Raw genomic sequence first — 26083 nt, 5'->3', positions numbered from 1 at the left:
ATTGCAGTGGAGTAAATAACTCTGCCATAGAATAATACTTGTGTTGGGCAGTACTAGCCTACAGTGCAGTAAAATTAGTTTACTCCAGCCTAATAGCACTGCTCATGTAAACGGGGACACTTTATTGCAGAGCTAATTAGGCAAGTTTGCAGTAAGCATCTCGTGTAGATGCACCCAGTGTCAACAAAGTATATGCTATATTCTACATCTTTACCACAATAGTAGGTAATAAAACCAGATATAACCAAATACATATGGAAATATATCTGATATATTTAATAAAGTAGCTAAAGTATTAAAGACATTGCATTTTTTCATTCCTTTCCCTTTAATATTTCCTTTAGTATTTATCATTATTCATTAATCTTTCCTGGTGATCAGTTGGTGATCTAATTTTTTAATGTCTTTTCACCATAATAATGGAGTGTGTAACAAGTATCTTTGTGTATATCTGATGGCAGATCATTGCAGGAGCCCTAGGCTTGTTTCTATAAGATCGAAAAACATAGTATTTTCTTATTGTTGAGAACCTTTCTTGCATTCCATCTTGTAGCATAAAAGCTGTTTAATCTTCATTATTCCTTCCTGGTGTATTAAAATAATTAACTACCTGTAAAATCAGTATGTAAATTTTCTGTCTAAAACTTTTTTCCCCCCCTTTTTTGTAGGATTCTGAAGGTGTGGATATCATGCTGGGGGTATGTGCTAATGGTCTACTCATTTACAAGGACAGACTTAGAATCAATCGCTTTGCTTGGCCCAAAATTTTGAAAATCTCCTATAAACGCAGCAACTTCTATATCAAAGTCAGGCCAGCTGAGGTAAGTAGTGGCTGTCTCCATTGCCTGCAGTTATATTAATAAACAAGTTAAGACAGGGCTTACTTCATTGCATATTGTGAAGGGACTGTAGGAAGCAGAGCTTCTAAATAGAAAGCAGTGATTAGAATACAAAAGGTAAGGAAGTGATGAGGTAAAATTAATCTTTTGTATTCTAACCACTGCTTTCTAGGGGAGGATGGGAGGAGGGATGTGGTGGCGTTGTTGCAGCCCCCTTTGATTCTTATTCCACCCACAATTTAAAACCAACTGCTTGGCAGTGGCAGCAACATTTCTATTCAGGCAGCAGCGTAGGAATCATTTGACTTCATGGCTTATTATTAACTTCCTGATTCCTTCTAAACGCTTCATTTCACAGGTGTTAACAACCCTTTCTCCTTTTGTAATGGTCTTAACATTCCGCTAATTAAGCTATTCCTTCTTTTGCAATTGTGTTGTTTGCTAACTGTTCCTGGTAATGTTGCTCCTGCTCCACAGCCCTGCAAAGTGTTTTTAACCCTAGCTAGAAATATTAACTCAGGTGTGGAAATAATTTTCAGTGAAGCCTGGGTTACCTGGTCAAGGTGCTCATCAAGAAGGCTTGATTTTGGTTTGTGAATCTGAAAGAAATGTATGTTTAATTTTAAAGATTATAGGATTAAAGAAACAACATCTTTTGAGAATTGACTAGTTTGTTGTGTTTTGATAATATAGCAAAATACCTATAGGAAATTAATGCACATTCCAATAAAATTGTATTTATTTTTGCTTTGATCTTGAACTGAATAATAGAGCTCTAGGCCACTAGCACCTAGTTTCCTGGAGAAAAATATATGTTGTGTTGCATTTGATGGTGTGCCATACCGTCTGTTGTACCCCCTTCTCAAAATCCTACATCTGCCCATGCTGCTAACAAAATTTTATACATCTCTGAATTAGTTAGTCCATAAGGTACAAATCTAGCCTGCCCTCCCTGATCAAACTAACATGGCTAATTACTTCTCTCTGTCTTTGATTGTGAAATAATGGGGAATATTTAAGAAAAACTTTTCTGCTGTTGTTACCTTAAACAAAAGAAGCTTTTAGAGCACACACAACCTTATAAGTGTTTTACTTTTTTACTGCTTAGAGTTTACAAAACAATTTCCAGATCCTTATTCGATTAAGGAAGATATTTACATTTTAATCCTGTTTGGTTTAAAGAGATATTAAATGAGATACCTAAAAGTACTTGAAGGCAAAATGTCATTTTGAAGTCAGTTAAATATATGTGAATATAAGTAGTTTGTACATAAAATGGCATAAACTGTAGCAATGTTGAAATGTCTTTGGTTGTAGATTGTTTAAAACCTAAATCGAATGATGTTTCCCCCTATTTAGATTTGTTGTGATTTCATGTGAAACTGTAAAATCTAGTATTTATCTTAGGCTATATTTGCTTCTTTCACAGACCTGACGAAGGGCAGTTTGTGGCTGAAAACTAATATTTCTTCCAGCTGCATAGTTTGTCTAGTAAAAAATACTACCAAACAAGCCTTGGGGTTTGTTTTTTTTAATTCTTAGATAGGTGTTTTGTCCATCTACCTGCCTATCTTTTAGTTGTATAAATGTATTCGTTTGGCTTAGGCAGTTTGAATGACATTAATGTTCCATTTAAGATTGAAACTAGTATAGTATTTAGTGCTATCAAGCAAGGGGGGAGAACAAGAAGACAATGTACTTGACGACTACAATTTTCAGTACAGTTGCCTTTTTACTAAAAATAATAATGATAATGATGATCATCAGTTTTGGGCAGCTAAATAGGAAACATGCAAAGAACAGCCTATAATGCCTTCATTATTGACTCTCTGAAAGAGTCATCATTAGTACAGATTGGAAGTGATAATGTGTTTATTACACTACATGAGCAGTCTACCCAGTGTAATTAAATTAAAAGGATGGAAACTCTGATTTTTTTTTTTTTTTTGTATCTCAAGAATGGAAAATTACTGCTTGTCACAGTAATGGAAATGTCTGAACTCAGCCTGCTAATGTAGCTAATAACCAGCTTTAAGGAAATGTGTTAATTTAGTTTGTGGATTCTTTCCAGTTGGAACAATTTGAGAGCACTATTGGGTTCAAACTGCCAAACCATCGGGCTGCTAAAAGGTTATGGAAGGTTTGTGTGGAGCACCATACTTTCTTCAGGTAAATGATCAGTCTTACAGTCTTTCTTTTAAGAAACTCCCCTCAGGACTGGGGGAAGGAAGGGAATGAAAAGTGGAGAACTGTTTCTTTGCTTGCTTTGCAATCCAAATCCAGTCCTTTTATTGAAATATACTACCCGAATCTCTGATCCTGCACTATTTATTTCTTGTCTTAACTTTCATTAACCATTACATTTCAGTTTCAATAGATTATTCCTACTTACCCATAAAAACATGCAATGAAGACAGTATAAATCTTTCAAATTTTTTGTTAATGGTTGCCAACAGTGAGGGTGCCCACCTTTTTATAGTGTGATCTATCAGCGTGTCTATATTATCCCAGTGAAATAGCCCCTGGAAAAAGGAACTAGAACTCAGATCTCCTCTCTCCCAGCTTTAACTATTAGACTACCAAGTTATGCTGTCTCTTGTGGGGTTTTTTTGTTGATCCATGAATTTGGCTTTCTTTGCTGCATAGTGGTACAACCTCAACAGGGGGAAGGGAATTCCATCCCTGCCTTCCCTCCCAGGGCCTATACCTTGGGGATTAAAGCAACTCTTCTGGGAGGTGGTAGCTGTGCTTTAATGTGCTTTGGTCATACCTACAAGATTAGGCCCCGATGGAGACTGAGGGGAATATCTAGGGCATAAACATAAATCGCCAAATGACGTGGATCGGCGATGGTAACATGTCTTCTTTGTTGGGCACAACGCATGTTGCCCATTGTCTTGTATTGGGCAGGGCTTAATCCTGTGGGACAGCAGGCAACATGTTGCCTGCTTACAGGCTGTGTCTACAAGAGACTCAGACTGACTACGCAGTCATTTAGTACTTGTACTTATATAAACAAGTACTAAATGACCAGAGTTACTGCACAGCAGTGTCGCCAAACAGCTTTTTTTGTGATGCTGACTGCACAGTAGCATTGTATCACGCTTCCTGCCACACAATGCTACTGCTCAGTAGTAGCAAGCTACTGCGTAGTCAGCGTCTCATGTAGATGTGGCCACAGAGATGGGCTTTAGAGATTTCCTGGGGCATTTCTCTGTAAGAGAGAAAGCCAGGCAGGAACTCCTGGGACTTTAGGGGCCCTATCTTGAGTGGAAATTCCTATTGTGTGCGTGATCAGGCCCCGGGAGCACTTGTCTGGGTCACTTGGAAAATGCAAGCATAAAACAAACAGCCATCTGCTGCAATAAAGTGGCAAAAACTATTACCACCTTTGTCACAGCCTCAAATTTTGGGCATTTGTGGCACAAAAAGGGGGACGGAGGTCTGCTTTCTTGGTCTTTGTGCTGTCATAAAATTTTTTGTCAATGGCGGTCCAGCAGTGATATCTGGCTCCAGCCATAGCTTGTGGAATTTGATTAGACTTAAGTGGGACATGAGCACCAAGTTACTCAGACTTGACCAGTTCTTGGGCATTTACAAAGCAAAAAAAGTGTCAGGTCAAACAATGATATGTCTCCAGGATTAGGCAGATGTTGTGTGAGGTTTTTGCTAGAAATTTTGGCTGTTGATACCTTAAATGTACTTAAGACTTATTTTAGACACCCAAGTTGTTTTTTTAACTTAAAGCTGCAGTCTGGTTATGAGGCCTTGCTAAGCACATGACCATCCTTTTGCAGGGTGCTGCGTAACTATAATTTCATAGATTCATAGAAGCTAGGGTCAGAAGGGACCTCAACAGATCACATTGAGTCTGACTGCCTGCCTGAGCAGGAAAGAGTGCTGGGGTCAGATGACCCCAGCCAGATGCCTATCCAGCCTTAAAAAAACCCAAAACAGGCTAGATATAATTTCAGTGTATATTAGCAAGAGATTGCTTAAGCTTCCCAAAATGCTTTCAATCTTTTCACAACAGCTCCTGTAGATGCAAATAATTCAACATCATGGCTGTGCATGTTTTCATAAACATGTATTTTCTAACAGGATATAAAAATCCACTTAAAAATCTTGCAGAGGAGACTACAGAGAGGGTCAGCTATTCAAATCCTTGGTCAAGACGTTCCCGTTCACACCATCCCAGACAAATGTTGTCTACCCTGTACTTAAAAGCTTCCAGTGATAGATTCCACAGTCACCCTAATAATTCATTATAGTGCTTAACCACTTTCATAGCTAGAACTTCTTTCCTAAGATTCAACCTAAATCTCTCTTGTTCCAGTTGACTTCCTGTCCTGTCCCTTTGGCTCTAAACAGGCATCTCATTTGAGGCCATCCTGATTGTTCCAGGTTTTTACTTGGATCAAAACAGGAGTGACAGCCCTTTACACACGTAGCTCTTCCGAGTAGGTGGCCTGAGAGGGCACGCAGCCTGACTTGCTTGTCGCTGGAATGAACTGCAATTAAGTTAAATGAGCAGCAATTAACTTGCAGACCCACATAGTGATGTTTCAGGAAGAAGTGTTAAGCATGTTTTATCTGACATATTTCACAGGTAGTTGAAGCAATACCTGTGTGCGCGAACATCTGTTGGATTCTGGGACAGAAAGCTTTCTTCCCAGAGAAGTGTAACATCTGTTTAACATGACTTGAGTTTAACTAACTTGGGAACCACTGGTTTACAGCCTTGTGGGGCCTATGGAACAGTTGATTACCACCCCCTTTATAATAACCTTTTTTTATATATCAAGACTAATCAGATTCCCCCTCCAGTGTCTCTAGACTAAATAATCCTAATTCTCCCAAACTTTCTGTGTATGTTATGGTGTCTAGACCTCTAATAATTTCTGCTGTTCTCCTCTGCACTTTCCAATTTGTCTGCATCTTTATGCCACCCAAATTGAAACAGAGATGTCTCACCAGTTCTGATAGAGGGGAAAATAATTTTTTGTGATTTGTATGTGGTGCTCCTGTTAATACATCCCAGGATGTTGTTACTTTTTCCCCCAATAATGTTATGATGCCAAGTCCTGTAATATACATGTTTGTGAATTGTATTAAGAGATCCAGTTAGTCATTCCAGGCTTTCAAGAAAGGTTTTGCTTTCAAAAGCTAAAAAAATTCTCCTGAACACACACATACACACACACACACATGCACGCACGCGCGCGCGCGCCAGAAATCATGCTATATACATCATCAGTTGTTCACTTCCAGTATAAAAGCCCAGAATCTGCTCCCAAATAGGAGGACAGCCTGTGTTTTTATACAGGCAGTCTATCATGATGAGAGAACAATTCTCCTTACCAAATGCTTGCTTTCCTTGCAAATAAAATTACATGCTTCATTGTGTTCAGTTTCAGAAGAAGAAAAATGCTCTGGAATACATGTACCTCATGAACACTGCTATTCGTCATCCTATTAGTAAATCCTGAACAGACTTTGTCGTCTATATTTCTTAGACCCTGCTACCTTTTGGCATAACTGGAAAATGTAAAAACATCCCAGTGAACAAGTATATATTCTCAAAATCCTTTGGCTGAATATAAATATAGTTAAATAATTGAACTATTTTTCTTAGATGGCCATTTTTTTTCGTGAGTGGGGTTGTGATTTGTGTGGCCTGTGCGCCATTGTGTTACTCAGTAGAAGAAACCAGAATTTTTCCTCTGCAGGCATGCAAACCCATCACTAGTTTTTTTTTTTTAAAGAAGTTCACAGTAAGCTATTTGCAGTGTTAGGATTTTCAATGAGATATGACCATAAATCACTAAGTATATATAATTTAGAAAGCTTTTTTGACAGCATTGTATAGGCAATCATAGCAAAATCATTGTGTCAGATGTTAAACTTGCTGAAACTATAAACTGCAGCATATAAACTTTGGTAGGCTTAATAATGAATATAAAATCCTTGTCAATATGCAGTATATTATTATCTCAAAAAATTTTTTTGCTAGTTTAATACATTACTATAAACACCATGATAGATATGCATCATAGGTCTCAGCAAGATGGGTATAGTAGATTGTCATCTTGAAGTAATTTTTGCTGTCGTAATAATTTGATTCTTATTAGGTAATTTTTGTTTTATTACTGGAGGAAAGTCTGTGATACTTTGATCAGCTTAGGAGAAAAAGGTAATTGAAACTGCAAATATTTTCATTAACATTTTGTTAGGAATGCTTTTCCATAGAAAAACTGACCTAATGGAATTAATTATGTTCCAGTCAGAAGTTGTTTTCTCTGGTCAATAGAAGCAATTTAACAAAAGAAAACAGAAGATAACAGCATTCTTTAAAATTTCTGTACTCCTACTGATGTCACCAGGCAGAGAATCATAAAACATCTCATCCTGATTTAAAAATAATAAAATAAATTAATTCTCTGTGTTCATCCTGCCATGTCAGGGTCTGTGTCACCACTCCAATTTAACCTTGTCACAGCTCAAGAAATTATAATATTCTTCTTAGTTCATGATGCAGGTTGAGTACACTCCACATTACCATAAACTTTGCATTTAATTCAAAGACACAAATAACTTTCAGATCCAACTAAAACTCTACAAGGCAAGTAAGCCATAACCTACATTTATTTCATTTTAATCATTGCTTATCTGAAGATAAACTTAAGCCTCATATTAACATAAACTTGGTATTTTAAATGGTTTCTCTTATAGTTTGAAAGGTGACTTCTCAAACTTCATACACACACTGTTAAATATGAAAACAAGCTTTATAAAAGAAGGCAACAGAGGAGCATGGACAAGCCTTCAGGCACTGCATAGCAGCTGCTATGCTCTCCCTGGTCCATGTTCAGGAGCCTGTGACAATTCAAAGGTAGCAAAATCATTTCTAATTTTAACGGTTCCATCCAGGTAAAAAGCTGGCGGGGGGTGGGAAACAGAGATTTAGCTTCCTTGTATCACTACAGGCTTGTGCACATGTAGTTAGCTCCCAGCCATCAGCTCCCCTTTCCCATCTAAAAAACAATCCAGCTGAATGTTTATTTGTGCCTAGACAGCTTATGCAAGTCAGACCTATGCAGGATTCCAGTAAAAGTCACTTTAAAGAAATATTATCAAACTGGATCAGATGCAGTTTAGATCTCAGCTCTGTGTCCCATCCATAGAGTTTGAGCACGTGATATTTTTACGTATCTTTCGATATATCTGGATATCTTTCACAAAACTTTGTTGTAATGCCTTATTAAAGATTTTATTTTATTTTATTTTTGCAGCTTTCTCAGGACTTCTTGCAATGGTTTAACAGTAGTTCAGTTCTTCTATGTAGTTAAGCCTGTAATATAAATTGTCCTTAATCAGGAAGTAATTAGTTCTCTTGGTTTTTCTTTATTAAGGAGATTAAAAGTTTATCTCAGCAGGGTAGAGGTTAAAAATGGCAATTTAATGCTATAGCCTTGCCAACAGCGGAAAACAAAGAGCAGTAAGGCTCCTGGAAAAATATGCTAAGCATCTTTCTCTCCACTCCAAGTAGTATTTTTATCATATACTAGTGAAATGCCCATCAAGAATGATGGGGGGCGAGGGAGGTGATAGAGTGCTACCCTGTCCCCCGTTCCCCCTCCACACACACACTCTGCATCCACCTGGCCCCCGTGATATTCTCCATGGGCATTCTTGATGCAGCACTGGCTGGAGCAATGCCCTGCCAGGAGCAACATTTCCACCCCCACCCCCCAAGAGTGTTATGGACAGACAGACAGACAGACGGACTAAGCCATATATATTATTGTCAATGAGAATGTATGGAAATCATCTACCTAAGTGTCTGGTATAAGACTACTCACGCAAACAAGTGAAGAAGTTCAAGATGTTTTGGAAATCTATTGCCCAAGCATAGGAAGATATAATGGCTAGCCCTCTCTTTAGAAAGTTCAGTTTCCTTAATAGATGCATGACAGTAGATCCCACTGTAGGCGTGTATGCATTCAAAACCAGATATTTCAGTATCATTATCTGTCAGGGCCACACATGACAACATCTGTACAAGGTCTTGTGTTAGAGCACAACAATTGGCAGTAGGGGGGCTATATTACTCACTCTCTGTTCCCTGTCAGTAAATGGCAACAAGTTGTAGCCTTGAAGTATTTGACCTGCTAGGATCAACCATTTTCTAACTCTCCCAAAACATTTCAATTTTTTTAAAGAAATCTTCTAGATATTCTTCAGGTTTTTAAAATCTCACTCTCTGAAGCCTCTACTCTTTTCCTGGTTTATGAATTACTGATATTAGGTTTCTTTTTGATGAAAGGAAAAGGATGTTCTCCAAAAATAACTCAGTAAACACCTTAGCCATTTTTCTCCATACAGATGCCATCTGGCCTACGGGCACTCTCCATTTTCATATTCTTTGTATCCCAATTTGTTTTCTGATGTGAGACATCAAGATATCTATGTGAGGTTACAGTAATTTATAATTGAAAAATTGATCTAAAATATCTGTGGAGGCCCCCCACACAACCCTGCTTCTCCATCCCCCCACACACAATATACAAGAGTAAAACTTTATTTTGAGTGATTGTGCAATTGTCTCTATATGCACTACTCAAAAAACATAAACCAGGATAAAACTTATTTTTTTCAATAAAATTTAAAATACATTCTAGTAGATGTTTGACTTTATTATGTGATTTTGTTTTTATCTATAATTTGTTAAAATATCTTCTGAAAGATTTTGTGTATGGCCCTCGACAACTTGCCGAAACTCATTGAGTGGCCCACCAGCCAAAATAATTGCCCATCCCTGGACTAAGTACTTTTTTAGGGAACAAATTTATGCGAGTTTTTTCCTTTTTCTGTTCCTTCAGATAATGATACTAAAGAGCTCCCCCTGAAGTCTGCCAGGTTAGGGTTAATATTAAGGTACATTCTTAAGGTTTTTCTTCATCTGGAAAAACCCTTTTGTACCTGTTGATATTTACCCTTTAGCTTCTCTCATCCATCCTGTCAGTGCATACAGAAAGGAGTCAATTAAAGGTACAGTCAGTTGAATTCTGACCATTCATGTGCTTTGGTTTCTATTGTTCTCAGCAGTCAATTTTTCCAGCTGGGCAGTACAACCAGCAAGCCCTAATTGGCCATCTTGTTTGGGGCAGGAATGCCAATTTTGTTCATGTTTTTCTTTGGCCATTTGCAGAGCCCATAGCAGTTAAGTAGTTGCCTACTAACTTTTCTGAGATTTTTGTGGTATCTGTTGCCACTTCTGAAGATTGGATTAATCGGGATCCTGGATGGAAATAGATATTAACGCATGGCTTTGGTGCATAAGGCATCTGTTCCTCGGCACTATGTAGCATCCCCAAGTTCTACCAATAATGACTGTTTTTGTCTGAAGTTTAATATTTAAGGGTGCAGACACAAGTGCAGCTCTTTGCTGTAACTGAGAACACTTTGCAGGATGTATTCTGAGTTGCAACGTTCCCCCAGGTGAAACAGAAGTTCACTCTTGGTTCGAGGGGGGAACCTTAGCAATGGCCTCTCCTCTCTCCCAGCCTGTCCCTGTTTGAGAATGGGAGGCAGGGAAAAGGAGGAAAGGAAACTTTTATTTTAAGACTGGTGAATTGGAGCAGGAACTGAAAAAACCCCATACCAAACTCCCTCTGCTCCCATTCCCCCCTCCCATTCTGAAAACCGTGACAGGCTGGCAGGCAGTACAGACAAAAGTTACAGAAGACGCTCTGTTTTGAAACATCTTCACCTGACTCCTCATGCATTGAAGATTCAGATTTTTGCCTGATCAGCCATTTTTTAAGCATTCTGCAGTCATGCACTTATTTGTTCATGGCTATAAATCACTTTCTGAGGCCAGCTCAGGCAAAAATTGTCACTTCTGTCTGTGCCCTAATTGTTGACCAGTATTCCTGTCATAATTATTTTACATTGCAAGGTAGCAGATAGCTGTGAAGTGCTGTGCTAAAGTATTTCATACCACTGGAAAAATTTACCTTTTTGTTCTTTTTTTTTTTTTTTTAAATAGACTGATATCACCAGAACAGCCTGCGAAGGCAAAGTTCCTGACCTTGGGTTCCAAGTTCCGTTACAGCGGTCGCACACAAGCACAGACACGGCAAGCTAGCAACCTTATAGATAGACCAGCCCCATATTTTGAGCGTACCTCAAGCAAACGTATCTCCAGGAGTCTTGATGGGGGTAAGAATTTATGATAAAGGATATTATTTACTGAATGTAATGGTTCGATTTCATCTCATTGCTTTCTCTCTTCACTTACTACATTTAGAAAATTCTGACTTCTGGATTTGGAGAATGTTAATTGTCTAAACCTTATGAAATTCAGTTTCCAAGTTAGGTAGTTTTAAAAAGGTTTAGGCCTCAGGGGTGGTTGTGATGTCCCTGGGTGGCCACGCAGCTCCTGCCCTGCTCTTGGGGCTCCTTGAGGTACCCTCCCTTTTCTCTTTCCTGCCATACCTTGATGAAACCTTTTATAGCGTTTAGGGTGGTTAACCCAGGGTCCTAGAGTGAGCCCCAGTTTGCCTTAGTCTTGCCCCTTCGGGCACTAAATTGCAGCCCTCCTGCCTCTATTTGTGCCTTAGGGCACAAGCCACCTTAGTAGCATTAATTGTGGCCTCCATCCTCCCCTGTAGCTACACCCATGCCTGGCAGATGCTACTTGGTATCACTTCCGAGGTGCTCCCTGGCCCCAAAACAACACTTGGCCCCTTAGGTCTCAAACCTTTGTTGGGGCTTCAGACTTCTCAGCTTTGGCCCCTTTTCTCAGACCTTGGCTTCTGGGCTCCAGCCCTAGTTTTACCCTTCTCAAGCTGCATGGGCCCCTGGATCCAGTCTTGCCCATCTCAGACTAGTTTTGCACCCTAGCCCCTTCTAGTCTAGTCTAAACCCTTTCAGGGCTTTATTCTGGGTGCCTCTTAGGTGCCCCTTTGGCCTCCATACCACCCCCACAGCCACAGTCTGGTCCTCCAGTCTCCAACTTAATCACAATGTAAATGCAAGCAACTGCTTCATTACTGAGACCCACCATTCTCTGAGGCACTGCATCACAACAGGCCATAAGTCTCCCTTAGCCACCCTGGGTGGGCTGCTAGCAGGTGGGTGCTGCTCGTGGGGGGGCGCTGCCACTACAGATGGAAGCACCAGGCCCCGCACAGCTCAGGCAGGCATGCACCATTCCCATTGCCTTCCAGCCACCTGGGACCACCCAGGAACAGCTGGATTGCCCCTGGGGCAGAGCTGCAAGGCGGCAGAAGGGCAGCTGGGTATGCTGGTGGCGTGAGAAGGTGGCAGGGATGGTGCTTGGGGCACTAGAAGGCCGCCAAGCCCGAGCTTGCCTGAGCACTTTGGCTTCCAGTGTCCTGTGCACCATTGCACTTTTTGTTAGGTAGCAAGCTAAAACACTGTTAATAGGTTTTTCCTTGCTACGTTACAAAGTCATTTAAAGCGGAATACACCACCAAGCGTGTAAGTAGCAATGCCGTTAAAACGGAATACGACACTGGGGGTGTAAATAGCAATGCCATTAAAACGGTGGAAAAGGGCAATTAAGCTGCTTTTAAGGCCAATTTTGTTGCATGTACAAAGGCCCAGTTGTTCTAATGTCGCACTTAAACCTGGCCAATCACACCAACATCAAATATAAGGCCTCAAGTTTGGATTAATCTACATGGAACTTTACCCTTTTCCCTCACCTTGTGTCTCTTGCCCTTTTTTAAAGAAGATTTGCTTGACTTGCAGATGACCTCTTAGGAGCCACCTGCATTGTATTTCTTAATACAGTGTCCCAATGTTGAAGTTATAACATTTAGTTGTATACACACCCAATCCTCCCCCTCACTACTTAGGGGTCATTCAAAAATCCATCAAATTTTGAAGAATCAGTTACTGCAAAATAAGTGGATGAGTAATGGTATTTTGTTTTGCATGCTATATTTGGAGTTTCTGCTTTTGCCATTTTAAATTTAACTATTTAATAATTGATTTGGTAATATTGTTTTTTTTCTATATGACAGAATAAATAGATTTCAATTGCTACATAAAGACTGCTCTAGTGGATTTCTACCAGAGAATAATATTTGTAGAAGTGATCTTTGTTGATCCACTTTTGTAAATTAGTCTTAATATAAGCTGAAATTAGATTGAAAAATTATTAGGGGAAGGGAAAAGATTTTCAAAAAGAGAAAATGACAGCGAGACCCTAGATCTCTCTGACTTTCACCGTACTAGCCACTTTGACAACCTCCTTCCGTGCACATAAGGCATGTCTCTTCTTGCTTTATACTAAGTCAGTAAACATTTCTCAAATAGTTATTTTATAACTAAGGCAAGAAATAGGTGTCACTGAATGAAGGGAAATAGCTGTGTCACCATGTGACATTGCGTGAAACGTACATCACCCCTGGTCCTGGCTTTGGTGTGGGACAGAGTACAGTGTGATTTCCAGAGCTAGTTTTGGATGAGTGCAAATACTCTTGATAGTTAGGTGTCTTCCAATATAGTCAGATTATTCATTCTTCTCCACCCCTCCTCCCCTGCAAATTTTTGGTTTCCTTTGTAAGTTACTGAACCCAGAGTGCTGAACACCTGACTCAGGGGAAATGAAAAAATTTGGCAGCAAGGGAACCATGTTGCTTCTTCCAAGCTCCCAAATTTACAGATCTGTGAGGAGCTCTGCATGTGCATAGTGTGTTCCTTCAAGCTAAGTCAAGTGCACAGAGCTGGGGTGGTGTGGAGCCTGATCTGGGCGGTGTGGGACCCAGTCCAGGTGCCACCCACGCACACAGTCCAGCCCACAGATTGATCCCGGGCCACTCATTCAAACCCACAGGGCCAAAACGTTGAGCAGCATGGTACTGAACCATTAAAAAATATTCATATTCCTACAACTTCTTGAACTGCTTCAGTATGACTTGCTAACATTTCTGTTAGCTTGTCCTGGTTTATGTAATGTTGGCAGTTGTTTAACCGTGTACTTTTATTCCTTTTTGTTTCCGTCTTGCATCTCTCTCAAAGATGTACTCATTCAAACAGTTCAGACCCAGTCTCTAAAATATTGCTGGGTTTTCAGTCTGAGCCAGTTGGTCTTTGTGCTCCCCCTGCTGGTGAATTTTATTGTACGGAATCGATAGTAAAAAAGATGATACATAATCTTCAGGGACTTTTAAATAAATATATTAAACATGGGTATGTTTCTCCTTTTAGAAACTGAAAAAGTATAGCGATTTTTGTTGTTGTTGTTGTATTTTAATGTATGTCTACAGTGCCTGATATTTTTGAGGGACAGGTTCAGAAGCAGAAATACTGAATGCCATAAGAAACCTATTTGCATGGATTCTTTTTATCATGGTGGACATCACGGACACATGAAACTTAGTTGTTCATTGTTCTTGAGACATTGTCATCAGAGTAATAAAATAATCTTGATTTATAACACTTATTTTTTTTTTTTTATACACATATCTACACACACACACACTTTTATATATTTTATAAAATATATAATTTATTTCACTGGCTAAAATTGATGTTTATTTCTAAGCATTTATTGTGATTTTTATCCATTTAAATTTTCAGGATTGCATGACATTAGGGCTGTAGGGTGCAGACAATTTAGTAATGACAGTTTATTGTTACAAGCTTCATAAAATCACATCAAAATAAAAAAAGTAAATATCCATACATCGGTAAATCATCCCTACTTTAAATCATTCTGTTTATTCATCAGGAAAGAGCTGGGTGGGCAGAGACCAGAAGAGGAGGACAGCAGCACTTCCAAAGCTCTGGGAACATTGGGAGAGGTGGCTGCTGCCCTGGTCTCCTGAGCTTAGCCTTCCCGGCCCAGGCAGGACCCTGCTGCCACCAGTCTAGAGCCTCCACTACCTTCCTCTTCTTAACCCTCCCTCCCCCTTCCTTGGGTAGGGGTTTAAGTAGCCTGTTATCTCCTTCCAGTCCAATTCCCTGCACCTGTGAATGAGCAGCTAGTTGCTTAATTGATTAATCATTAGGTCAGAACAAACAGCTAATTGTTTAATTGATGAGTCATTAGGTCTCCCATTGTTTTCCTCTTTAACCCTCCACCCTCTGGCTCTCCTAATTCACTGTCCAGTAACAGGGGTAAGGATTCCCTGTTATAGTCCCCTTTTTATAAATTTCCATTATTACTGATAGAAATATTTTTCCAATGGTCTGTGTGTGCGCCGTGAAATTGCTGTTTATCGATGTTTGACAGTAAACATTGAATCCCGCCAAGCCTATCATTAGTAGATTTCGAAAAGCCTTGCAAGTATAGTTGGAAACTTTACTTTTAAAATGGGTGCTTGATTATCGTATTAAAAAGTAATAAATGATATTCAGAAAAAGATATACATGTGTATAATAATAAATGTGTGTGTATGTATGTATATGATATAATTGATATATCTATCTGTCTGTCTATCACAGGGATTACCCTGTGATATAAATATGGCAATTTATACAGATTGATATTTTATACACTTGATATCTTCCTAGGGCTTTGAGAACTCCTTGTGCTTCTCAGTTTTGCACTGGGTATCTCTCAATAGCTATGCTGTTGTGAAACTAGATAGGTAGAAGTTCTCAAAACAAAACTTTTCAACATATCCAAAATTCTCTGTTCTGTATTAGCTCCCGTAGGTATTACAGACCAAGGTCTGCTAAGGGACTTCTCTGCTACCGCAGCAGGTGATGAAGCTGTTGTCCTAGCCAAATTAAAAAACGGCGAAAGTAGAGAAGATGATGGAAGCCCAGTTAAATCCCCACCATTGGAACTGACCCAGGATGGAAAGGTATGACTGACTGTAACATCTAAATTATTCAATAATGGTATGCGTTCTACTGTACTTATTTTTAAGAGCTATACAACTCCACTTTGAAAATTATCCCTACATATTTAAATTTATTTCTTTCTGTTTAATCATGTATATATGGGTGGTATGCACACATGCGCGCACACACCCATATTTTATATAACCAAAAGGGAACAAATAACATTGCAAATCTGCATGTGTGATGTTGAATCTTCTAATTTTTTCCTTTGTTGCTACAAGTTAATTTTAAGTACCATAATAGTGTGCTACTTAAATCATTCCAGTATACAATTGTAGGAGCTGAACTTTTTCTGGACTAATTCTGCCATAAATAAATTAGATTTTATCTAATTCCTGTGTTGAGCAAAATTATTAGAAACTCTTTTTAGTGTTATGTGCAGTCTATTGAGTTGCATGTCTTTTGATTTGTTCAAGCTGATTTCAAAGTTCTTGCATTTAGTATTTGTTACAGAAACATTTGAGCTTTAAAAAAAGGAATGTCCATTTAGAATTGACACATCTTTCTATGGAAAGTCTGGTTTGTGCATAGTGGAGAAATTCTTATGCAAATGCAGATTTACTTGTCTTGTTGAGGGAACTAGTCAAACTCTAATTGCTCTTACAGCAAAACTCGTGGCAACGCCTCTTTCCGAAATGTAAGCTTAAACCTTTGAAAGTCAGTGATAAGTGTGTCTTCTTTTTCAGATATCTAGCCGTATTTTGTTGGTTGGCCACCCAAAATCTCTCTTCTCGGCATGTTTTGAAAACATTCTTTTTGCAGTTTAGATAAGTGCTACCCAAATCATCTCACATGCCGGGTATGTTGAGTCTCAGGTTGCATCCAGGCACGCGGCTTGTGGTGCCACAGACCTTTTTGTGACATCAGAAACCACATGCTGTAAATGTTAAAATGTGCCCTGCTCTGCAAATTTGTAGCACACAGCCAAAATTTGCTACTGGGGTTTTCTGGTAGTAAAGTTTAAAAAAAAAAAAAAAAAATCAGAACAAAAAGCAGTGCAACACACACACAACAAGCCAGGCCATGTGAAGCCGGGCCATCCAGAGCAATGCTCTTTGCTGCTTGACCTGTGCCCCTGCTGCTCCAAGCCACCAGGTAAGGCTGCTGGGGCCAGCACTCCTGAAAAGCCAGGAGGAGCTGGGGAAGGGCAGTTTGCTCATTTAAGGACAGTTTGTCCCCCAAAAAAGAACATGTGCAGGGGCATTCACTGCATCAATTTGTGGTGCTGCAAGCACAGGCCCCTGCATATCTGGATGGAGCCTCATGGTGCCGTACATGGTTATCCTCTATCTGACTGAGAGCAAACCTGCACAGTCTCATGTTCATATTACTCAAATGAATAATTTTAGAGCAGTAGGCCTTAGCAGAAGCACTCACAGTGTGATTCTATCAGGTTCAACCAATCTGTGAATTCTGCTAAATACCTTGTCACAAGGACAGGAAAAAATGGAAAGGAAGGATTTCAAATCAGTCAAGGAAAATACATGTGCATTGGTGTTTCTCAATGTAAAAAAGGGGTTTTGAAGATTTAATAGGTAGATGCATCACTGCTTTTTGGGTTTTTGCCAGGATAGGTGTGTTTTAATCCCAAATTTGGGGTACTATGGGAGAGTAGAAAACTAAGAAAAATCCTTTACCCACTGGAAAGAACATTTTGGAAAGAATTGCATGTTTTATGAAGCTCTTCAGTTGAGTTTGCTACATATACCAGCCCTGTAAACAGCAGGGTTTTATTTTCCTCCCAAAGCAGATTTATTTCTTTTGTTTTCTGGTTGTTTTTAAATTCCAGAGGGAATGGTAGTAAATCCTAAGATCAAAGTGCCTGCTTGTCCTTCATGTGCTGCTGTTCTCTGACCTTTCTCCAAAGCTTTGAATGTCTGTCTGCTCTCTTCTGTTGTAAGTGGCTGTACTATTACAGTTCAAAAGTGCAAAATTCTCCAGAGTCTAAAACTGAACATCCACAATGTCTTCAGGTTTACAGTTCATTAAACTGGACAAGTTGGCTGCTTTTAAGATAGGTGGGGATTTCCAGTTTTAGTTTGGGATCTGTATTACGTTTGTAGTGCTAATACCTATTTTTGAGTAAAAGTTTTCACTAATGACCAGTTTCTTTCCCCTTCTCCCCACTCTTCTTGTACATCTTCTTGTGCTTTTGTACTCCAATTTGGCTGGACTTTTTTTGTTCAGCTCCCTCATATACATCTACCCTCACCTCCTACTTTCATTCAGGGTTTCATGCCATCTTTCAAGCTTGTTGACTATCCTTGAGGCAGACATGCTTTCATACATTTCTGAGGAAAATCCTTTTGGGAAATATCTCTGTATCTTTCAGGACATTTTGGAAGGCAGTTGCATGGAAGAAATGCCAGCTCCTAATAGAAATTACATCCCATAAAAAGATCATGCAGTCTGAGACCCCTCAGTACTGTCTTCCATCTGCAATGGAGGGCAAAACCCACAGCACTGTTGAGAACAAAGATGCTGATTGTTGGTTTTCATTCAACTTCAGCAAATGTTGTCCTTTCCATTTCTCTTCACTTCTTGACAAAGATGTTGCCATCATTGTCTTCTGAGGTTAGTTTTCGTAGTCTTCTGAGGTTTGCATCTCCTTATTCAAACCGAGCATTTAGTACTATTTTCCGATCACCTCTCATTCCTTCTCATCTTTGTGCCGCTTCTCTCTCCTTTCCAATCTGTTCCTCTCTCTCACATTTTCCCTTTCTCTTGCTCTGACCTTCTGCTACCCGGAGCTGAAAGTGAAGTCATTGAGTGCTGAGTGCTTATGACAATCACAAACCAGAGGAAGAGGAGGTGTGTAACTTTGTTGCTCTAAATGATGGCATCTGCTTATAGATTTGACATCTTTTTACGGAGATGCCCTCAATCTTGCACATTTCCTAGTATTAACTGTAGATACCTCTCACTTTTTTTTTTACTAGTGACAGCTTGCCACTGATACAGTTGAGGGTTTTTTAATATTTCAATGTCTGATTTTTCTGGATGAGTATGTGGTGCAGTGCATCGGCTTGGATTATATTCTCTGTGTACTTTGTTCTTTTTGTAATTGAAAGGTTTTGAGAGCTTATGAATAGACATATTAGAAATACTTTGGGATGGGAAGCATCTTACAATTATTTGACAACATTGCCTCAGTTATGCTACATATATATGTCCATTTCTGCCTTCATCATAGTCCATGAACTTTGAAATAGCATTGTAGAGCCAATTATTGTTAGTTCTGTTAAAATCTGTAGAGTGAAATTCCTAAAATTCTGTCTCTTGTTTTAATTCACCAAATTGTGAATGCTATAAACAGCTTTTTGTTGTAATTCCCATTTTCAAATAGGCACTAGAACTGTAAGTTTTCAGCTTTCCATGCATGTGTGCAGTGTTGAGTGTTTTTGTCCAAGGATCTCTCTGGCTTTTAGTGCTTTTGTTCACATCTAGCAGCAGGTAAGATGAAGCCTAGTTTCTTTTATTAGGTTGGATTGCAGGTTACATAACTGACTTGAACCATCACAAGTGTGAATATTTTAGAAATGTGCTAAAGTTGCTATGCAAAAGTATCGGTCTCACTAAGTGTATATGTTCTGATCATCTGCTTTGGCTGACAAAAAGTGCCTACTCTCCATATGGCTGCTTTGCATGTCACGGCAAATCCACCACACAGTCAAAGGGAAGTTTATGTATGAACTTCAGGGAAAATATGAAGCAAAACAGGATGGCCTTTTAACTGGAAGCTGAGCAATGAAGGAGCCCAGTTCTTTCAATGGTTGTGATGGTAATGATGTAATTATCTCAGTGTTGTATGTATTACTCTTGAATATGTGACGCAACACAGGAAAAACATAAATTCAGTAAAGTCTAAGTAATGTCAATAGACACATGAAGAAGTTGTGGAATCTCTATCCTCAAAAGGTTTTAGGAGCAGTTTAAAGAAACGCTTGTCTGGCATGGCTTAGACAAATGATTAGACTTTTTCTCATAAAATTGCAGCAAGTCCTAAGCAAGTGAAAGTGAAAGAAAATATGATACATATATATTATGTACTTTCTCAAAGTATAGAATATGCATATAATAATAAGTAATATACTCTAATAAGCAAAAAGTATAATAAGTAAATCATCTTTCAGAGCTTAAGAGCTTGCACTGTGCTGACTTTCTAGATGCTGCCTTTTGAATGACTGGCTACTGATATTTAGCTTATGGCATATTTTCAGATAATTTATTTCCTTAAATAAGCATTCAGAATACTTGTAATCAGAATATAATTTTTTTTAAAGTTCACTCCTGGTCTGAAAAAGCATAGCGGTCTTTGAGGTCTCACTGTGTTTTTTTTTTTGTTTTTTTTTAAGCAAAAATATACAAATAAGCAATTATATTCTTATACTGGAGTTTGGTGTTAATTATTAGCCATTTTACCAAACAATACATAGTACAAACTCCACTTTGAATTCAACTTCTGAGTTTCTCTCTAATATATTTGACATCAAGAATTGGGCAGCATCAGCTTTTTTCCTTGCAAGTCTGTCTTAAATTTCTAGAAGTCTGGGAAGAAAGCTGTGAAAAATACAGCAGTAAAGAGACAGAGTGCAAGTATGGTACTAATGTTTTCCATTTTGTCTATGCCAAACATTGCTTCAGTGATATAAAAACATTGCTTCAGTGTAGAAAAGCTATTTCTACAGTGGTGGTATAAGTGGAAGACCAAAGGGCACCTATACACGAGCGCGGAGGTTATTCCACCATGCTGGAATTCCATACAGTATGCAGCAGACTTGATTAACCGAGTCTGTTGGAGTGTGGCAATTTGCACACTCCATAACCCTCCTGTGTCTCATGTATCAGTGTTCCCACACTAAAAAGTAGCAGCAAGGGCACTTGAACTAAAGCTCATCAAAGCTCCACTTTGAAATGTGGAGACGCTGACACATGAGACGTGGCAGCACTCTAATTAAAGCTCCGTTTCCCCCCTCCCCCCATCCCGAGCACATGTAAAAGTGCCCCTAGTGACTTAATTTGGGATTAAAATTAAGGCCAAAACAATAAAGATAATAGGCAGTAACTAAGGCTGAAAGAATAAAGTCTGTAAATATAGCATGTGATTTGTAACATTTACAAACAAACAAACTCTTTCTGTGTGTTGCTCCAGACCCTCATTAATAAAGTATTTTCTTTTGATGATTTGCCATGCATGTTACCTAGGTGGAGCCCAAAGAGGAAGAAACACAGCAGAAGGTGGATTACCTTTTTCAGTTAAATCATGTAGCTGCCTGCTATTGTTAGTATTTTGAAGCTTCTTTAGACTTGTCTGAATAGTGCTTTTTCATCTCGTTATTTATTTTTAAATCTTATCAATCTGAGGCCCCTTTTTTGGTTACTTGCTGCTATATGTTCATTTTGCTTTCTTTTTTGTGTGTGGTTTAATTTCACAGAACAATTCCTTGAAAGTAGACGGGGAAAATATTTATGTCAGACATAGCAATTTAATGTTGGAGGTTTGTATATAATATAAGGAACACTTTCTCTTCTCATTTGCTGCCAGGCTGCATGGGATGGGTGGTCACGTGCAGGCTGTGATGGACACTATGCATGAAATGCATGGGGAAAAATAAGTTGGAAATGCATGTTGTAAAGCTTTAGTTCCTGTCGTGAAGGAGAAGCTTGTGAGACTATCTGCTAGATGTTTTCAGAGTGACATCTGGGAATAATAGCCCTGTTTAAATCATGAATTAATTTGCCTACTGAGTACCCAAATATTGGATTTTTACTTACCAAACAAATGCATTACTTGATGGATTCACCTTCTAGATCTTGCTTAATATTTTCATTTTCTTTTCTCACATGTATGCAGTGGACATTTGGGATGATATGCTCTGGAGGGATAAACATAAGATGTCCTGATGGCTATCATTGAGTTTCTAATCCTGTCCATGCGACTGACTTGTAGACTTTGTGCAGGTCACTTTAGGATCAGATTTTTAAAAGGACTTAAATGTGTAAATACTTGTAAAAACCTGGTCCTTGGTGCCTATTTTATTTTCCTTCTTGTTGAAATCTTCCAAAAGAATTAATTCTCCTTGAGGATTAATGTTTGTTAAAAGGTTTTGAAGTCAAAGCACTATTTAAATACCAAGTGCTGTTATTCATTACTTAAATAGAGATATTTGACTTTATTAAAGGTGTTTCTGTAATCTAAGTGGAATGTTTTATGCCAGTGTGTATTTAGGTAGAGTCCCTATAGTTTAAAGTGATAAGTAACTGAAAGGGCACTAACAACTTCCAAAAAAAAAAAAAAAATCATTATCTTGTACTTAAGTAGTTGGCCCATCCAAATGGGGCTATAAAAAATTCCCTTTGTCACAAAAGAGCTTATCTCTGATTTAATTATTGTAATCGTACTAATATATTTTGTTGCTTTTTGCAGCTTTTGATAACTTTTCAAAATTTACTTTTGCATAATATACTAAAACACAAAAAGTGTAAACTGCATAATCAGGCTTTGAACAAATACAAGAAATGTGCCTAGTCTTAAGCCACTATAATTCTTTCCAGGATCTACTAAAATATTGCTAGTGTTAGTTATATAAATATCACTTAAGGTTTGTGGAATGATTGTGATACAATCCATACCTTTCTATTCATCAAAAAAAAAAAAAATCAGATAAAATGTTTGTTTGTTTGTTTAAAAATAGACAGGTTTAATTAACTTTCTGGATAGATATTTAAAGGTGCATATTTGTGGTTTTTTTTTAATGATTCCTTTATAATTCCCATATAAGAGCCAAAGTTTTAAAGACGTGTCCTATGAGAGTTGCCTTTCACCACAGCTGTTCATAGAGTTTACAGATAAGCAGAGTGCAAGTCCTTTCAAGATGCAGGGCTAAATTTTTAATGTGAGATTTATCGGCATGTTCGGTGAACTCTGAGCTTCATAATGAAGTGCTGAACAGTTGCTTATCTTGTAAAAATCAAACAATGCTTATGCACACATACTCAAAGTTATTTTTGGGGGATCTTTGGTGTAGGATCAATAGACTGCATTGACAGTGTAAGCTCTGGTAACTTTAAATCATATTAAAAGGCAAGGGGCGACATAGTGCTTGGAAGCATGCATCAGCTGTTCTAATTTAACTGTTATCTGTCCGCTCCTATACCAGTACCATAAACAAACCTAAAGTACTGTCATTTTAACCCTGATTGACAGGCTTAAAGTTGCAGCCATTTGTGTCTAACTTGTTTGTCTACTCCCATACTAGTATAAATTATACCACTATAAGGTATTCCAGTTTACTATCCATATAACCATAATATTTGCTGCTGCCTTGTGTTCTTTCTTGTGCTGCCCAAGTATTTGGCTGAAGAGCTAATGTCATTTTAAAAGGATTAGGGAGGTGACATTCAGCCCCTAAACCAGGTCTAGCTAATTATGAGGTTGCTGCATCATCCCTGACTACCACATCAGCTTCCCAGCCATATACACCTGAAACTCATCTACGGATGTTTAATTCAAATTACAAAGTGAAGGAGTCAGTGGTCTTTATAAAAATGGAAACTTACCCACCTTTACTGCAACCTTCTCTGGTAGCCCATGTGATGGTAGCTCAGAGATTCCTCCTGTCGCCCAAAGACATGCACAGACCCCTCTGCATGATTTCTATACTGCAGTCTTGCCCTTTCATGCAGGACAGAGAAAAATATTGATTTTTATTTTTTAAATTTATTTTTCGCTCCTGATACTACAAATAATTACATGCATTCACAGCTTTATGCACACAGAATAGCTCTGCTGACTTCAGTGGGATTTACCCCTTATGCAGTCAAGCTTATATGTAGCTATTTGTCCCATTGACCCATTAGCATAGGGTCCACATAAATAATAGTTATTTTTGGCTTAAGCTTAATGGCATTAAGAGCCATATTTACATTTTTATGATAGTCACTGCACTGGGTTCTTCTTGCTTCCATTAACAGTGAGGCTTAGCTATACTTATCATAGAGTGAATGTCCTGGTATGTTTTGCTTAAGTTTCTTTAACTTTCAAGCAAATGCCAGCAGCCTTTGGTAACAATTGTTCCAAAGCTGTGGGGCCTTCCTATTGGGATAAAAATAGCCTTTTGCTTAAAAACAAAAAAACCCAACCAGTTGAAAGTGTCATTTTTTTCTTGTGCACATATACGTGAAAGAAATGAGATAAGGGTGGCTTACCAGTGTAATAAAATTGAGTTTTTTGTAGTCTAATTTAAAAGTATCCCCCAAAAAGTGGCTCTTTAGACAAAAGGCACTTTTCTTGTTTTGAATTTTCTTTCGAGGATAAGTTTGCTTTTGTTGTCGTGTTTTGTCCTACTTTTTTTACATTGCACATTGCTAGGACCTGGATAAGACCCAGGACGACTTACTGAAACATCAGGCTAGCATTAGTGAACTCAAGCGCAATTTCATGGAATCCACACCTGAGCCACGCCCCAGTGAATGGGAAAAGCGGCGTATCACACCTCTGTCTCTACAGACACAAGGGGTATGTCACTGTAGACACTTGTAAGCATGCATTTCCCTGCAGCTGCTTAGAGAAAATAGTATATTGCCTTCCTATACTAACATTTCCTTTTGTGCGTATGTAACATTTCTTTGTACTAAATATCCATTAACATTTTGCTGTTTAGTTTTGGCCCAAACATCAAATAAGTTGTATGCAAGTTTCAGGGTGAAAGAATAACTATAAACAATCAACAGAAGTAAATAAGTTGCATGGACTGAGCTTTGTTCTGTTTTAGGACCCAGAGTATACGCTGGATTTTGGTGATTGAAATGCTTACAAGTTGGTTTTACCTTGACAGGAAAAGTGTAAGATGTCTGTCTTTAATTCTGCCTAGGCAAACTTTAAGTAAACATCTTTCAGGCTTTCATTTTATCTTGCTTCAGTAGTGATAAAAATTAACATCCTCTTTTTTTAAGGAAGTAATGTGGTATAGTTCTTTAAATGGATTTACCATAAGACCACTAAGAAGTTTATGGGTAACTCTTTAATAATGTTGTACAAAGATAAAGGATTTTCACTGTTTTGTAGCTCTTTTTAGACAGCACTTTCAGCCCATAGTTTAGAAACAGTTTTTTCTAGAAATTGCTACATGTTTCCTAGTTTCTTTGCCTAAGGCTGTTACAGTTCTGAAATGCTTTGTGCTTTTACCAAACTTAGGTCTACTTCTGTTTCTGTGAAGATTAAACTGCTGGTTACAAGTACATTCTGCCAGAAAAGTCAATTTGGCATCTGGTCTGACATGACTTTTCCTCTGAACAAAGTGGGCTTGCTGTCCTAATTATTGCTACAAGACTTTTCTTGACATGCAAAGATTGAGGAAACTTTATAATCTCCAGAATAAGTTGTTGTTTGTTTGTTTGTTTGTTTGTTTGTTTGTTTTTCTCCTCAATTTTATCAAATGATTTTCTGTATTAGGATTCTGTTTTAACATGGTACTTGGTTATCCCTAACTTTAAATTTGACTACAGCCAAGAGAACTACTCACATGCTGAAATACCTTGGTAATTCCAGTCCTTACTGGCTAACTTTGGAAAAAACATTTTTACTGTATTGTTAATGGGCTTTTTATTTTTATTTTCTTTTGGGGGGGAGGCAGTGACTTACAGCTGCTGCCAAGAAACAGTTTCTCAGGCTTAACCATCACAGTATGATGGTAGGTAAAAATCATAACCTCCCTTACAGGTATTCCAGATATGTTGATGGATCAGAATGTTTTATTAACAAAAATACCAATTTCATTACAAAATGTAGTCTAATATACCAGCATGGTGTAAGTGTGTGAGGTTTGGCATTGAATTAATTTAAGTTGAAAAGGAAGCCAATCCAAGTTTTTTGTTTCTGCATGTTCTCCCACCTGGTATTCTTGTGCTGCTCTCAGGCCAATTTGTCTTCATGTTTATTGTGACAGTGTATGTATGTGTTGTTATCTGTTAATTTGCATTGGTTTTTATAAAAACCAAAAAACAAATAGCAAAAAGGAGACCACATTTTCCAAGGGGAAATACTGCCTATAAAGGAGAAGCAATGGACTGCAGCAACAGGGATTACTGAAGCAAAACCAGAGGAAACAGACAAGGTGGCTACCTTGAAACTTCTTCCCTTTTACTTTGATCTGACCTGAGTTAACTGGGGTGCCTTCTTTAAATGGCAGTAACTTATTTAAGACCATCAAAAAAAAATAGGAGAGGGAGGGAGGGAGGTGATGAACTTGCTCTGTTGATATCTGCAACAAAAGCATTGCTATCTGCTGTCAAAGTTCCTTGGGTAAATCTGGTATCTTTTATTAGACCAACTCAAATAGTTGGAAAATACTTGG

At 38.4% G+C, this 26083-nt stretch overlaps 1 protein-coding gene across 15 annotated transcripts in view; it reads left to right on the top strand.

Moving 5' to 3' along the window:
- Positions 1–26083, top strand: part of EPB41L2 (erythrocyte membrane protein band 4.1 like 2) — a 231221-nt gene that overhangs the window by 181986 nt on the left and 23152 nt on the right. For 6 of the 15 annotated variants that reach the window (XM_019479507.2, XM_019479511.2, XM_006259764.4 and 3 more), the window contains 7 exons: positions 669–821; positions 2911–3008; positions 10891–11063; positions 15528–15688; positions 21164–21226; positions 24100–24246; positions 25739–25843. In XM_019479507.2, the coding sequence (XP_019335052.1) occupies positions 669–821; positions 2911–3008; positions 10891–11063; positions 15528–15688; positions 21164–21226; positions 24100–24246; positions 25739–25843 (900 nt within the window). The remainder of the gene's footprint in view (positions 1–668; positions 822–2910; positions 3009–10890; positions 11064–15527; positions 15689–21163; positions 21227–24099; positions 24247–25738; positions 25844–26083) is intronic. The other 9 variants (XM_059713045.1, XM_006259767.4, XM_019479512.2 and 6 more) reach the window with 2 other exon arrangements.

This window comes from Alligator mississippiensis, chromosome 1, assembly GCF_030867095.1.
Source record: "Alligator mississippiensis isolate rAllMis1 chromosome 1, rAllMis1, whole genome shotgun sequence".
NCBI lineage: Eukaryota > Metazoa > Chordata > Crocodylia > Alligatoridae > Alligator > Alligator mississippiensis.
Note: the sequence above shows the minus strand (reverse complement) of the source record. Positions and strands in the feature narration are given on the sequence as shown.